At 37.5% G+C, this 17,408-nt stretch overlaps 1 protein-coding gene across 1 annotated transcript in view; it reads right to left on the bottom strand.

The window, feature by feature from the left end:
- iqca1 (IQ motif containing with AAA domain 1) overlaps positions 1–17,408 on the bottom strand; it is a 99,524-nt gene that overhangs the window by 52,321 nt on the left and 29,795 nt on the right. The window contains exon 6 of the mRNA XM_012971325.3: positions 5,770–5,975. Coding sequence (XP_012826779.2) covers positions 5,770–5,975 — 206 coding nt within the window. The remainder of the gene's footprint in view (positions 1–5,769; positions 5,976–17,408) is intronic.

Here is a 17,408-nt window from a genome sequence, read left to right on the forward strand (position 1 = left end):
AGTATATCCCCCTTGTAAGCAAGGAGAGGCATCGCAAAGCAAAACCTTTATGGCTGAATAAAAGTGTTATTGTCGAGGTTGGTAAGAAAAAACGTGCTTTTAAAGCATTCAAGTTAGCTGGGACAGCAGAAACTTTCATCAGGTACAAGGAAGCAAATAAAGCATGCAAAAAAGCTATCAAGCAAGCTAAAATAGAGATGGAAAGGGATATTGCAGCTAGGAGTAAAAAGAATCCAAAATTATTTATTAATTATGTGAATTGTAAAAAAATGAAGCAAGAAGGGGTGGGAACTTTATTATCACGGGGAGGTACGTTGGTTGATGAGAACGGGGAAAAAGCTGAAATTTTTAACTCTTATTTTTCATCTGTCTATACATCTGAGAAGCCAGATAATGAAGGCTTCCCTTTTAATATGCCCAGTTCTAGTAAACAAAGGTCCAGGGCCGGATGGGATTCATCCCAGGGTATTAAATGAGCTGAGCACTGTGATTGCCAAACCTCTTCACTTAATTTTTCAGGATTCATTGAGGTCTGGCATGGTGCCGAGAGACTGGGGATTGCTAATGTGGTGCCGTTATTTAAAAAGGGATCCCGTTCTCAGCCTGAAAACTATAGGCCTGTTAGTCTGACATCAGTAGTAGGAAAAATTTTGGAAGGGGTAATAAGGGATAGGATAGTTGAATACATTGCAGTTCACAATACTATTAGTTTGTGCCAGCATGGTTTTATGCGTAACAGATCTTGCCAGACTAATTTAGTCGCCTTTTATGAGGAGGTGAGTAGGAACCTCGATGCTGGAATGGCAGTTGATGTCATCTACTTGGACTTTGCTAAAGCATTTGATACAGTACCTCACAGAAGGTTAATGATCAAATTAAGGAATATTGGCCTAGAACATAATATTTGTAATTGGATAGAGAACTGGCTGAAGGATAGAGTACAAAGAGTGGTGGTAAATGGAACATTTTCTAATTGGACCAGTGTGGTTAGTGGAGTACCGCAGGGGTCAGTCCTTGGTCCTTTGTTTTTAACTTGTTTATTAATGACCTGGAGGTGGGCATAGAGAGTACTGTTTCTATTTATGCTGATGACACAAAATTGTGCAAAACTATAAGTTCCATGCAGGATGCTGCCGCTTTGCAGAGCGATTTGACAAAATTAGAAAACTGGGCAGCAAACTGGAAAATGAGGTTCAATGTTGATAAGTGCAAAGTTATGCATTTTGGTAGGAATAATATAAACGCGAACTATCTACTGAATGGTAGTGTGTTGGGGGTATCCTTAATGGAGAAGGATCTAGGGGTTTTTGTTGATAACAAGTTGTCTAATGCCAGGCAGTGTCATTCTGTGGCTACAAAAGCAAATCAAGTGCTGTCTTGTATAAAAAAGGGCATTGACTCAAGGGATGAGAACATAATTTTGCCCCTTTATAGGTCCCTGGTAAGGCCTCACCTTGAGTATGCGGTGCAGTTTTGGGCTCCAGTCCTTAAGAAGGATATTAATGAGCTGGAGAGAGTGCAGAGACTTGCAACTAAACTGGTTAAGGGGATGGAAGATTTAAACTATGAGGTGACACTGTCGAGGTTGAGGTTGTTTTCTCTGGAAAAGAGGCGCTTGCGAGGGGACATGATTACTCTGTACAAGTACATTAGAGGGGATTATAGGCAGATGGGGGATGTTCTTTTTTCCCATACAAACGATCAACGCACCAGAGGTCACCCCTTTAGATTAGAGGAACGGAGTTTCCATTTGAAGCAACGTAGATGGTTTTTCACGGTGAGGGCAGTGAGGTTGTGGAATGCCCTTCCTAGAGATGTGGTAATGGCAGATTCTGTTAATGCCTTTAAGAGGGGCCTAGATTCTTGAACAATCAGAATATCCAAGGCTATTGTGATACTAATATCTACAGTTAGTATTAGTGGTTGTATTTATAGTTTATGTATGTGAGTGTATAGATTGGTAGGTGTGGGTTAGGTGTGCTGGGTTTACTTGGATGGGTTGAACTTGATGGACACTGGTCTTTTTTCAACCCTATGTAACTATGTAACTAACTATGTAACTATGAATTCTACCAAAATCTTGTTTCTGTGCCAGTATGGGGGGGCCTGATGCCCATATCCATACACTGGTTACATAATTACATGGTTCAGAGGGAGGGGGAATGTGAGGAGGGCAGCAACATCTAATGAATTGAATTGAAAGTAACTCTCTGCCCCACCCCTATGCCTTAGAGGCGGGTCAGGCAATATATGATTGACAGCTGGGATTTTTAAATGCTTTTATAATGGGTATGGATGTGGTAATAAAAAAAAATGATATTGGGTTTCTTGTTTAATTATTATTTATTATAAAGCTTTTTAAGTGTGGGTGACAGGTCCACTTTAACCTATTTACTAATTCAAAACCAATTAGGTGGCTAAAAAAAGTCCAGCTGCTTTCTATACATGAAAACATACTAAAGGTAGCCATACACAGACCGATTCGACAGCTAAACAGCCTGTGTAGGGGCACCAACGACGGGCCTGGCTGACTGATATCTGGCCTGGAATCAGGCAGGTTATAAAAATTTAGTCCGATCGGGGACTGCATCAGCTCATTGATGCAGTCCCCGATCCGACTTCTCCTATACCCGTCGTTCTAATTCCATTGTTTGGCCCCAGGGCCAAACGACCGAATTAGCCTGGATTTGCCCGATATTGCCCACCCATAGGTGGGGATATTGGGAGAAGATCCGCTTGCTTGGCGATATCGCCAAGCGAGATGATCTGAAGGTGTATGGCTACCATAAGTCTAATTTACTATGCAAACAGAGCCGTATCTACCATATATGCACCGATGGGCCTTTGCCTAGAGCAGCAGCTTTATAGGGTGACCCACAGGCACCTATATAGCAAATAGAAAAATGACAAAAATGAGCAAAAAACCCACCCCCCAGGCTGTCATAGGATACTTGCTGCTAAATCTGGAAGCAGCGCTGAGTGGAAAGGGGGGTAAATGCTTTCCCAGCAATCAAGGCTTGTAGGCATGTGCAGAATAGGCAGGCTGTCTGCAATTGTACCAACCACGGTACTGGGCTGAGGTTCAATGCCTAGGGCAGTATCCAGACCTAAATACAGTCCTGTATGCAAGTGCAAGTTACTGAAATGGAAAAAATTGTGTATATTGACACCATTCACAAAGGTACTTGCCCCTATACATACTCGGAACAACTTGCTGGAGCGCCATTGCTCCTACCCAGATGGTTGTGATAAATTACGTGCATCCGCAAGCACTGACACAAGGGAACTTGCAATTTGCCAAATGGATGCTAATTTGCAGCCATATTCTTGGGAGAGATGCTGCATTGTGGGTAAAAAGACATGGCATTTTGCAACTGAAAATTGCACCATGTGCCATATACATAGATGGGCTTACAAAGCCAGAGGAGGCCAAAGCAATAATATTATAGATATGAAAGAAATGACAGAGCACAGAGGACAAGAAGCTTCTTTTCATGCTCCATCTATAATAGTTTTAAACCCTCCATGGAAGGACATTTTGTATTATGCACTTTAAATTACATATTAGAGCCATCACCTAGCAGCCAGCTATCCTCTTTGTTTTGATATCTCTTTATTATATCCACATGGGAGCCTGAAACATAAAATCTCAGACTGGTAGGGTTTGTTTTTATGGACACACTAAATCAACCCGTCTCTTGCCCTTGAGATAGATTTTCAAAATGTTCGCACTAACAATTTACTGCTTAATCTCAAGTGACCTGAGTACATTATGAAGTGCAGCCTTGTAATGATTTGACTATTTTGTAAGTAGGTGGAGATGTTTTTATAACCTAAGGTTAGCTGTTGGTTGTTACTGGTAAGTAACTTTACCCATTTGTGTATTTGGTAAAGCAAAAGAAATTAGGATGTAAGCCCTTTGGAAGATTGTTATCTGTGATCAGCACTTAAGATACATATGGTCAGTATAACATAATACCACAATTAACCACTGATTGACAGAGGGCATTCTAATAATAACTTAAAGGGCAAAATTTGAATTTGATCCTGATAGCTATTAGGAGATGAACTGGCTCAAAACGTGACACTATTTTTACCCCAAAATATAGCTATTGTGTATATATATATATAAATATATATCTGTGCTCACAGAACCTTCTCAAACAAAAAAGTGGGTGTTTTGCAATTTTGTAAATAAAACACTTTTTTGTGTGAAGTTCACAGGAGTACAGTACTTTTACTCTCTCTCTCTCTCTCTCTCTCTATATATATATATATATATGTTGACGTCGATTTTGCTAATAAAGCATCACATTTTGTGAGTGCTGTGTCTTTTTCCCATTTGTATACAGTTCTCCAAAAATGGCACCCAGGCAGTATATGAAGCTTTTGGTGAGTGCCCTTCTCTCTCTCTCTCTCTCTCTCTCTCTCTCTATATATATATATATATATATATGGGAGGCTTTGGCTGACTGTATTTGCAGTCCTGCCTATTGTTCATAATGTGCATACAAGGCTCAGCATTTTTCTAGAACTCAGCAAGGATTGTTGTGCCAATAGCCTTAGGGCACTGATGAACAAGAACAGAACAAATATGAACCATATACAAGTATTTTTTCAGAAAATGGGCTAAAATAATTTGTGCTTACCTTCATTTATTGCCATTTTAGGCTAAATTTAAAAAAAAAAAAAAAAATCTCTGTGTTTATATATTTGCGTTACAATAATGTGTAGAAGTACATTTTTAGGTACAGTCGGAGTAGAAGTATAAATTGTCACTACAATTTCTATTATTATGTAGTGAAAATTGCATTAATACAAACAAGATAATAGGGATAAGCTGATGGGGTTGTTTTGGGGGGGGGGGGGGGGGACTCCAGATCTCTGTATATTAGTTTGGGAAATTTGCTGTAGAAAGGTCTGTGTTTCTTTATAGTTAATTCATTGTTGCCAGATTGTCATATGATCCTCCCTATTATCTTCTAAGATAGCAGCAAGAATGCATTTTTTGAATGTAGTTTACTCTGGAAACGAATTGTGTCAGCGACAGAGTAGAGGAAATCCATTTAGAGCTATGACCAAGCTGCTGCCCATTGTTGCCATATGTTGTGGTCTTTGCTTGAGTTAGGAAGGTCAGGGTATGGAAGTTTAATAAGTCATATTCAGGATGTACATTTAAGGGGGTGCTCAGAAATTGTGAAGTTATCTGAGTTATATCAATCCAAAAATGTCTAACTATCGGGCATGACCATCACTAAAGGGCACATTTACTTACTCACGAACGGGCCGAATGTGTCCGATTGCGTTTTTTTCGTAATGATCGGTATTTGCCGATTTTTCGGAAAATTATCGCGACTTTTTCGTTGCCATTCCGAATGTTGCGCAAAATCTGGCAAAATCAGAATTTTTCCAATTCGGATTCGAATTCATGTCTTAGTAAATCAGCCCCTAAGTGTTTGTAACCTGGAGGGAAGTAGGTTGCATGGCGATTTTACATTTAGGGGTGATATACCGCTGTGTTATCTCTTTATATTTCATTTCTCGAATTGGGGTATTAGGTGATATCTTTTGAGGAAACATCTATATGTTGATTCCTCCTTTTGAGGACCAGGATAAGTGGAAATCATTTTCCATGCTAGCGTATAGGTGTATATCATAGAGATATTACTTTTAGATAATAAAGGATTTCTACAGAGACCCTGTTTTTTTCCTGGTGGCCCAGAGATGCCAATGTTGTGAGTAGCATTTTAAATATTGAACATATGTTACCTGCACTCAATGAACCACTGACGGATCTGTTCCTGCAGCGTTTCCTTCATGTCCAGGGATTCTGTCTCTCGGATGGAATCCTTAATCTGAACCAGGGCATGCTGATACTCAGCCTCATGTTGTTCCTGAAGCTGACAACGTTCTGATTCTGTCTTTCTAGCAAGTACCTCTGCCATGCTAACCTTGCTGAAGTTTGGCGGTGGCATCTGTGGGCATAAACAGAACTCATATTTAAATGAAAGGGTTATTTTTATAGTGTATATGACAGTAAACATCCCACAGCAAAGGTTATAGTCATAGTATTATTACTAGGCACAGCATTAAGGGCTAAGTAAAATGGTACCTAAATTAGGTCCAATAAAACAAGCCTAGTTGATCTTTTCTATTCTAGTGTTATGGGGTATTTTCTAATTTAACCTACCTGGAATGCAAGGAACATCATTATCTTTATATTTGGCTTTATGGGATGCAATTCTGTGGCTTTTGGCACTTCTACACTTGAGCCTAGCCCTTCAAAAAAGCTTACACCCATATGAATTAATATGTATATTCAGAGATGAAAGTTATTATACGTGTTTTTTTATGTTTACAAAGTAAAATGTCAGAAATAATCCCCAATTATCATGAATGGAATGGGGTTGTCCCTTTAAATAATTTGAATAGAGTATTTAAACCACACCTATGACTTTCGACACAGATGCCACTACATACAACAATATTCTTGATGCAAGTTGGAGTGATATCACCCTCCTCCCTTTCCTCCAGGAGCAATCAGCAGAATAGTGGGAAGGTAGCAATATAGGAACTCCCTGACACCTGTATTGGTAAGATATCAGAAAAGCGCTTAATAGTAAGAAATCCAAGTCCGGCTTGGGACTCCTCCAGTTACATGGGAGTAGGAGAAACAATAGGTTACCTGAAGGCAATTCTAATGTGTAGCGTTGGCTCCTTCTGAAAGCTCAGACTCAGGCACAATGCACTGAGATGCCTACACACCAATATTATTACTAAAAAAATACATTTGTTGGTTCAATGTAAGCGAATTATGAGTGAATTATTTGCTATGTAAACAGTGTAAATTTAGAAATAAAAAGTACATCATAAAAATCATGATAGAATTGAAGCATATAGTACCAATAAAGTACCATCATATAGGGGAAGCTCTTCCTAAAAAAAATAAAGGGTACGGTTATTATAGCAGTAAAGAGAGGAGCTACTCATATTATTACTTTTGGTTTTGAAATAGGAAGTTGGATATACAGAAGTCCACATATTTTTGGTCATTAGTGTATGCTTTGCCATAACAACAAACAGAAATGATGGCTTATAATTGGTAAATAAGCATATAGCAATAAAGAAAACTTAGCCACATGCAGCTTAAATATCTAGCTTTAGTTTCTGTGAATCTGCATTCTGAAATGAGTATATAATGAGAGTATAATGCTTAAATTTAACAACCAACTCAACTAAAGCATTTATCCAGTGTCTACTATGTGTTTACTTTGCTAATTATGTGTAAGGCTATGTTATTTACATAAACATGTTCCTTTGTAAACAAATATAACTATTGTATTGTGAATAGGCCAAGTGGAAAGACTGGGGGAAAGACTGGGGAGTGGATTTTGGGTAATGTAAGTCATGTTCTGGCTGTGAATAGGAATACAATGTAGCTTTTTATATTATATTTATTTCAGGTGTTTGTGGGTAATATTTTGTTATTGTGTGACAGGCACCTGCTTGGTACATACAAAGCTTCATCAAAAAAGGAAGCAAATTAACAGGTTCAGGTGCTTTGGATATAATGCAGTTCTACTGTACTGAGTGATTAGACAGGAGATTTGCAGTTCCCCTTTGTGTACTTCCCACGGCTCAAAACACTGATCCACGTGTGTCTGGCTCATTCACTGCCATTGCTTTGTCACCAGCTTCCTGGCCAGCAGCTGCTTACATGGACTGTAGGAAAATGACTCTGCAGCCCCCTCTTTCCTTCTTGAAAGAAATACGGAAAAAGCACTAAATAATAAAACAAACAAACCCAGCGGAAGAATAACAAGTGTTTCTTATATAATTGAAAGAAATCCCAAAACAATAGGATTGGGAAACTGCTCCTTTAGACGATGCTCGACATTGTTCTATGTTCATGTATTATAATTTAGAGGCCTTGACGTAGGAAGATAACTCAGCACAGCCTTGTGCAGTATGGGAACCAGAACATGTTCTATTTTGGTTTAAAGAAGTTCTGTCACTTCTTGTTATATCATCCTTCCCAAATATGTTTTGTTGGTCTTTCTGCGGATTAAAGAAATGGGCATACTATAGCTGGGTTGTTCATAATTTTTGTAAACCAGACTGAAAAATTAGTTGCAGCATCAGTTTTTCACCTTTTTTTGGTCTATAAGACATGGTACCAAAAAAGGCTCATTTACAATTGTAGTTCAATATGCAAAGTGCAAAATATGGACACAGATCACAATGTCTTTACCTATAATGCAGTATTTTTTTCCAAAATGTAAGCATAATTACAGGAACAAACTATGTTGTCCTCGCTGCAATTTACTTGCCATTTACCAATATGGAAAAAAATGATCATCCATTTTGGTAATTGCGCACAAAGTAGTGACTCATGGGGGCAGTTTAATCAATATGTCAATTTAGAGCTTAACACATTAAAAACTCACCCATCTTCTATTAATTCCTATAGGATTTTTAGAAGCTTTTTCATCAAATTGTGAAGTCTTACTTTCACCCATTGGTAAACACACTTCTAAAAAAAACCCCATAGGAATGAATAGAATGTCAGTGAGTTCATTTTTGGTAAATCTGCCCCATGGTTTTCCCCCTGCACTTGTGTTTGAAAGGTGTCACCTCTGGTGCACAACAATAATAATGGCATTAGAAATCAGTTGGCTTGGCACAATAATTTGCTGGTATTGCTGCAACCACTGCAGCATTATCTGTGCTTTTGTATAATTCAGGCTGAAGGTGCACATTGGTGCTCTCTGCAAGTTGCAAAGAAGCATGTACCTTTTTGAATAGAGTCAATATATGCTTAATTTTTAGTCCATTTTACTGCTACTTGTGTTCATAATTGAGGCTGAAAGGGGATGATTTTGCCGTATGTATAAAATGAAAAAGGACAATAGTCCACTAGTTATATATATATATATATATATATATATATATATATATGCATCAGGAGAGAGCCGGCACTCACGTCAATCGGGTCACAATAGCCTGGGTGCAGGTCCAAGTGAAGAATTAGATACAGCAGCGAAGAGATCCGCACTCACAGGACTTATAGAATTAATCTGGTGTTTATTGAGAAGACTAACGTTTCGGCTACCTCAGTAGGCTACCTACTGAGGTAGCCGAAACATTAGTCTTCTCAATAAACACCAGATTAATTCTATAAGTCCTGTGAGTGCGGATCTCTTCGCTGCTGTATACATATATACCCACCTATACAGACGTATTGATATGCTTATATAGATATATAAAATAAAATATAAATATATCTCTGATAAAAGTTGGGGATCCAGTCGAAATGTTAGATTTGTTCTCTAATAAATCACATTTTGGACACATAAATACTGTAAGTTCAGATTACTACAGTGGTGTTTGTCTGTATAAATATTTATATATCTATTCATATGTAAAATTAACTGTACATCTTGATTTTGTAGATACTGATTTTTGCAGCCAGGCTACTGAGTGCTGGTCTATATAATGGAAAGGTATGAATGCTGGTGTAGAGCAATGGTTGCATGCCATAGCACTTACATCTCTAACTGCCAGCTCCTTACCTCTACATCTGAATGCTCTATGCTAGAAGACAGATTTTACAGCAAAATGAACTGCTTGGGGCTGTGTTTCAAAATCAGAGAGGTTACCCTGACCGAATGCCAAGTGTTTCAGATATCGCTAACATTTTATAAGGCATCTGTTATACATGTTAAACTTTTGTGCTAGATTTCAGGTCTCCTAAACCCGTTTCCCATGAAATCATCCAAGTGCACAAAGCACATGGTTCATTCTTTATCCATTCTTTATCCATTCAGAAACCTTATTAATAATCTTTGTATTTATTTTGGATCTGAGAATGTCATAAGTTTTAACAGACTAAGAGAGTATCATTTATCTACATAATTTATCTCATTTTCTTTTATTGGCCATTTTTCTTGCTTATCTCCCCTCACTTAGTGGTGCTTCAAGTAAAACAATCCGATACTGGAAATTTCGCTGCATGTATATTTTGTAACCTAATAGGCTACGTTTCTGTGCATTTATCTTCTAGCACTTCCTCCTTACCACAAATCTCCACTAAGAGATACATTCTCACACGCTCTGTAGCCCAGTGCAGACTTGTGATAACTTCTGCAGGGCTCAAAGGCCCCAAAGTATCACTGCTAGGGTAGTGTGACTGTCACCAAGCAGCCACATGGAGAAAGAACTGAGAATGTGCAGGGGAAACTGACATTCCTCCCCTCTAAGACCAGCTTGTCTGCTTCTCAAGCCAATGTTAAAGATTCTGTAAAGCACTTCATGCACAGAATAGAAATATAGCTGTTTGTTGTTATTGCAGGGAAGGGATCCCTTATCCAGAAACCCATTATCCAGAACACTCCAAATTACATGAAGGCTATCTCCCATAGATGCCATTATAAGTAAATAATTCTTATTTTTAAACATGATTTCCTTTTCTCTGTGATAATAAAATTGTACCTTGTAACTGAGGTGTATGAATCCCTACTGAGGGGAAAACAATCCTACTGAGTTTCTTTAAACAGGTAATTTACTTTTAAGTTAAAATTAAGTATGTTATTGAATATCCTATTCCGAGCAACTTTGCAACTGGTCTTCATTATGTATTTGTTATAGTTTCTGAATTATTTGCCTTTCTCTTCTACATCTTTCCAGCCTTCAAACGGGGGTCACTGATGATAGCAGCCAAAAACGATTGCTCCGTGAGGCTACAATTTTATTGCTATTGTTACTTTGTATTCCTTAATTTTCTATTCAGTCCCTTTTTGTAATACAGTCATTTGCATAAACAAAGCAAATATACATTGTATTAAGTTGAAATACCATTTTAAGTGCACTTGTAATGCAGATAATTTCAAAGGGGGCAGGCAGCTTTTAATATGTCCTTTCATGATGGCAGCTATATCCCTGTGGAAATATTGTGCTTCACCACTATATTTCTATATAACTAGAGGTTTGATGTTCGGACATGCACATCAGTAGTGTGAATTGGTGATTTTGTTTTGCTTTGGGTAGGGAAGTGGCCAATGCTGCCAAGAACGTGAATGACAGTTAGCAGTGGGCCCCAGACCATATACCATGCAGGCTAATGATGTGCTAGCAGCCTCTGTCCTATGCAGCTCTCACATACATCTGCTCAGTCTCACCACATGAAGTTAAGGACAAGCAATTAGTTACGACAGTTACAACAAATAAATAGCCTTAATCGCATGGCACTGGTTACTAAACAGCCTAATCAGGCAAATCTGTATGCATTCAGGGTGATTTGCCCTTATTTATTATGCTATCTAATTATTCTGTGGAAATAACGAGGAACAAGAAGGATATAACATTTATGTCTGCATTAATCTGCCAAACAACGGAACTTAAAAAATAATGTCTTTGGCATATGTGTATATTCTGGTAAACAAATACTGTAAACAACTTTGCTATTAATGATAGGAAGTCAGCAACAGTGGAAGACCAGTAAGTGCATCTGAGTTGCCAATTTTATTTTATGGTTTCTGAATTAATCCAGGTTTTTATGTGGTAACCCTTGTGTTTGTCCCAGGCAGTCTGTTTATTTGCAATGCTTGTTACCATCTCCATGGCAGTTCTCAGCTTATTTAAACAAAGTACATTAGTACTTCCTAACATTCTTCCTTTCAGCTTCAGGGCACAATTTCTTGTATTATTAATCCTCCTGTTCTAAATATACACCCTGTCTCCCAGTCTTGGTTGATTTCCTCATAGAACATAAATGTTTTCAGACCCATCTACTCTTGACTCTTATCAATCTTTTATTCATGATGTTTCCAAACAGGAAAACATTTACTGGGGGTGTACTTATGTTATACATAACATAGATTTGATTTGTATACTGTTTTTTACTTTGGTAAAAAGAACATACAATCATGGAACCCACACAGAGACCCAGGGTTGCATTTCATGGCCAGTAAGTATCACAAACTGCAGAGGAAAAGCGTACAGTGTAGAGACTGAGCATATGACAAATTAATAACTGTATTTCTGAACCTTATAAACTATCATATTGCTTAGTCCACTAATTATTTTCTCACACCATGTACAGTCCTGCCACACACCCAGGGATGACAACCACAAAGCAATATATTTTGCAAAATATTAAGATATAAAGCCCAAGAATAACATGGTTCGCCAATATGAAAAACACAAAAAGCAAGGAGGGGGTAAGATTGGCTCATATTTCCAAACCAGCAGCATTTGGATTTATTAAATGCTAAAAGCCAGTTTAAGTTATGGATTGGCAGAAACATCAAGGTGTTGACAAAGATTTGTGAGGTCCACAAACAATATATCAAATCAGATGTTGAAGTTTGCTATAATCTGCCAAAAAAAGGAGTTGGCAAAGGAAAATTTATAGAGAGCCACAATATAGGTATTCTCTAAAGAAACCTGAAGCCATTAGTGAAATAACTGTTCAGCAAGGCAATGGTCCCAAGCACAGGGTTGGACTGGGCTGCCAGGGCACTGGGAAAAAACCTGATGGGCTCCGGCCCTTGTGGGCCCAAGACCCGATCCCTGCAGGATGCTCCCCCAAGCCTCCGTTCTCCCGACACACTGAAGGAACGTTTAATTTACATGCAATCGGAGGTCAGACGGGTGGTGATGGACCCTGCTGGGCGGTGTGAAGGCCATGGTGGTGGCCCATTTGGGGGTGCAGGGGCCCGTGAGGAACTAGCCCTGGTAGGCCCTGCACCCCCCATTCGACCCTGCCTGAGCACATTATACATATGTAGAGGAAATATAATAAAGATCACTGTCATCTAACAAATCATTGTGCTAAAATAGGCCAGTCAGTCCCTGGATCTTACTTCCACTGTGAACTTGTGGGAAATAAAGCTTAAACATAAGTGGAGTATGACAGAATTCAAAACTGATTTGCAAGCAGTTCGGATTCAAGTACTCTTTTATATAATAAAAGGCACTTAGTTTGCCCAGGAGCAATAATCCATAGCAACCAATCAGCAGGTAGAATTTACTGGCTAACTGTTTAAAAGCAAACATCTTATTGTTGCTATGGGTTACTGCTCCTGGCCAAACTTAGTGCCTTTTATTACATATGGGGGTCACCTTCAAGTTATAGAATTGCAAATTATAAGCAGTTATTTATTTTTTATAGTTTTGTTAAATTATTTTAATTTTTTGCCATCTTCTTCTGACTCTTTTCAAATTACACATGGGGGTCACTGACCCCAGCAGCCAAAAAACTATTGATCTGTGAGGCTACCACTCTCTAGTTGCAAAGGTAATTGGAGCCTTAGAAATCAGATAACTGCTGAAATTCCAAACTAGAGATTAAAAAAAACACAAATGATAAAAAATGAAGACCAATTGCAAATTGTCTTAAAATATTACTCTCTTCATCATACTAAAAGTTAACTCAAAGGTGGACAAGCCATTTAAATTTGATAAATGACAGGTAATATATATGAACTTTCTTTATTTTAGTCAGTTGAAATCACCCTCCTTAAAATTCTATATACCATGAATTTCAAATGTGGTATTTTGAGGAAGGACTATAGAAAAATTAAACATGTCAGCTAAATATCACAAAAATTCAGTGTTCCCTTGGTAGTACAAAAAACCTTAGCACTTATAACTGGTCCATACAGAATGGAGCTGACGGCTTGTAAATGGTTATAAAACCAGAAGGGGGAAAGTAAGAAAAATGCTGGGCTTCTAAAAAATCTATGCTTTGCCTTGACACTAGCAATTAAGATATTATGTCCCAATCTTATCTTTGTTGGTACTTCTGCAAACCCTACTGTAATTACATGTATATATTCTTGTATTTAGAATTAAGTATATTTTGCCTTTTTTGCTTGAATTTTACTAAACATTCTAAACGTTCATGTATAATTCAGCTGTCTGTAACCATGGTGCTTTAGATGCTTTTTTTGCATCTCTTGCTACACATTTAATACTTCTAGGAATAGTTTTTGCTGTTCAGTTTTTTTAAGCATCCATTCCTCACCTTAATAATTAAAGATAGTCATCAGCACTCGCTCAACCCAAGTTCCCTTTTATAAGTTAGAACAGCATTCCTGTCTATATCCTCCCCAACCAAACCACGTGCTTACCAGATATGTTCTGCAAGAAACATTGTGTATCCCCTCTCTTAGTCTGGCCGGTGGCGTTAACCTTCCATGCATTATTTCATAAAATGTGATCCGGTGTATTGCCTTAGCCATCATTGCCGTTGTGTAATGACTGCTCCTAAGAGCACATTGTCTAATTGATCAGATTGCTTTGTAGGCCTATAAATTATTCTCCTATTCCTAAACTTAAAGTATCTAAAGTTCCTTAAAACCCCCATTAATATTCAGCCTTGTAAAAAGGAACAGTAACACCAAAAAATGAAAGTGTATAAAAGTAACTAAAATATAATGTGCTGCTGCCCTGCACTGGTAAAAGTTGTGTGTTTACTTCAGAAAGTCTACTATAATTTATATAAATAAGCTGCTATGTAGCCATGGAGGCAGCCATTCAAAGGAGCAAAGGCACAGGCACATAGCAGATAACAGATAAAACACTGTTGTATTCTACAGAACTTATCTGTTATCTGCTATGTAACCTGTGCCTTTTCTCCTTTTTTCCAGCTTGAATGGCTGCCCCCATGGCTACACAGCAGCTTATTATATAAATTATAGTAGTGTTACTGTAGCAAACACACCAGTTTTACCAGTGCAGGGCAACAGTGCATTATATTTTTATTACTTTAAAGCTCTTTCATTTTTTGGTGTTACTGTTCCTTTAACTTTAACCTCAATTAATTATCCTTTTAAGTGACTCTTGATATCTTTTCACAAGGTAATCTGATCATTTGCTTTGATTTGTAACTGTCTCTTAATAGTCTTTTTAAATGTTGATTTCACTTATGTTTACAATGATTTGGACAATTTGGGTATTTACTACTACTACTACTAATAATAATGATCATGCCACTCAATTCTTTTTACAAATCCCTTTCCAAAAAGAGAATAACTGGTTCCACTTTTGCATTCAATTTGCTCAGAGCTCCACATCAGAGGGAATATCACTGCTGTTCTTTGTCCTTGAGTTGTTTTGCTGCATTCTTTTCACTCATCTGTATCTATGGTTTATATCTGTTTATATTCCATTGAACATATTACAGGTATGGGATCTATTATCTGGAAATCCATTAGCCAGTAAGCTTAATTTTAATCAAATAATTCAAATTTGTATAAATGATTTCGCTTTTTCTCTCTAATAATAAAACAGTACCTTGTACTTGATTCAAGATATAATTAACCCTTATTGGAGGTAAAACAATCCTATTTGGTTTAATTAATGTTTACATTATTTAGTAGACTTAAAGTATGATGATCCATATTACAAAAATATACATAAACTGGAAATCCTTAGGTGTTGGGCATTCTGGATAACAGGTTTCATAGCTGTATACAGAATGATTACAGTGTATAAGTGTGCAATAAACATTCTTGGCTATAAATATATATATATAAGGTCGTCATCTATCTATGATCATTAGAGGCGCGGTGTGTGTATTCATATTTTACTGTGTACAGAAATAAAAGGATAAAATACCACCTGAATGTACAAGGAAAACGAAAGAGCAAGATGTCCTCAACAGTTTATACAAGGCAGAGTTTTAGAACATTGTTATTTAGCATAGGAGCAGTGCAATGAATACCAATGCCCGATATTTTTTACTAAGTACAGCACAAGCCTAAAGTACTTGAAATCGGAAGCATCATCCCATAGCCATTACCAAATTTCCCTTATCACCATTAATACAAACATCATTGCTAAAGATATGATTGAGATGGTTGTGTGATGCCTTCCAGTGGCCTAGATCAAGAACAACTCACATTTTCTTGCTATATAAATTTCTAATTTTTCTACCCCTAGTTCAATATCTTCTCAAAACCTATTGCTTTTATTAGTCGAAAACAGATAAATAGCATTTGAGCTCCAGGGACGAACCTCAAAAGGATGATAAAGTGACCAGGAAGGCAATTAGCTAAAAAAAATATTTGTGCGTTGAGAAGAATTGGCCTGGCACATTAAGTAAGCGTATGTAGAACTTTCCTTGCCATATATCATACTTTCCCACTGCTACATGTGATGGCTGGAAAGGTTTTGGGGAGGGCAAGCAATGCGGGATGCATGTTAATGGACATTCTCCAAATTGCAGGCCCACTCTAGCTCTTGCTTCCCTGGGCTAATGACCCAGAACATCTGTTCCAAGCACGTGCTGGGCACCGGCAGAGAACATTAAACATTAGAAGGCCGTTATGGAGGGACCTATCTGCACAGACTGAAAACGAGAGAAGGAGAAGGTTGGGGAGAGTCGAAGTCCATTAGCTGTGAAAGACTGACTATTAATGCACCCACAGAGACTCCATTAATATCGTCACTTCAGCAGTGCTGAGCCATCATTAAAATGTTCAGGACTGTGTCACAGAGCAGCAGCAAGAGAGACCCGCATGTGGAGAAGGAAAATACAGAGCACAGTTCCAGACTAGGAATCCTGCAGGAAATTGTGTATTTTCATATTCTACAAGAACTGCAACACTTTCTTTTATATATTAGTATAAACTTTATTTTAACCAATTCCATTGATTTTATTAAATAGGTATTACCTACCACATCATATTTATGATCTATCACTGGCTGCAGCTTACAGAAATTTGATATATTATATCTACCTTTTATATTACAGGTATGGGACCTGTTATACAGAATGGATAAGTATAAGGGGTTCTTCCGTAATTTGGATCCCAATACCTTAAGTAAAAAATGATATAAACATTAAACAACCCCAATATGATTTTTTAACCTGCAATAAGGTTTGAATATATCTTAGTTATAAGATCTAAGTATAAGGTACTGTTTTATTATTACACTGAAAAAAAGAAAATTATTTTTAAAAATCTGAATTATTTAATTAAAATCATGTCTTTGGGAGATTAACTTCCTGTAATTTGGAGCGTTATGGATAAGGAGTTTAGAATAACATATCCCATACCTAAAACCTATATAAGACCACAATATTTGCAACTTGGATGTTAATATATACAATACTATTTGTACACACATAACATAAAGCTTTACAAGATAAAATGCAATGGCATGACTACATTTGAGACCCAAAATATTTATGATCCTTCAGTTTTCCTTGACAGTTGACCACCACCAATGACTATCATTACAGATTAGCACCCTGTTGGTTTCCCATCGCTTCAGAATGATGGAATGACCAGAAACAATTCATAACTTATAATTACTTTCATGTCACCTTGCATCTGGGAGAGTCGAGATACAAATACAACTGCAGTCTGTTCAGGCTCAGTAGTTTGCTTTACACCATG

Source organism: Xenopus tropicalis, chromosome 9 (assembly GCF_000004195.4).
Source record: "Xenopus tropicalis strain Nigerian chromosome 9, UCB_Xtro_10.0, whole genome shotgun sequence".
NCBI classification, from domain to species: domain Eukaryota; kingdom Metazoa; phylum Chordata; class Amphibia; order Anura; family Pipidae; genus Xenopus; species Xenopus tropicalis.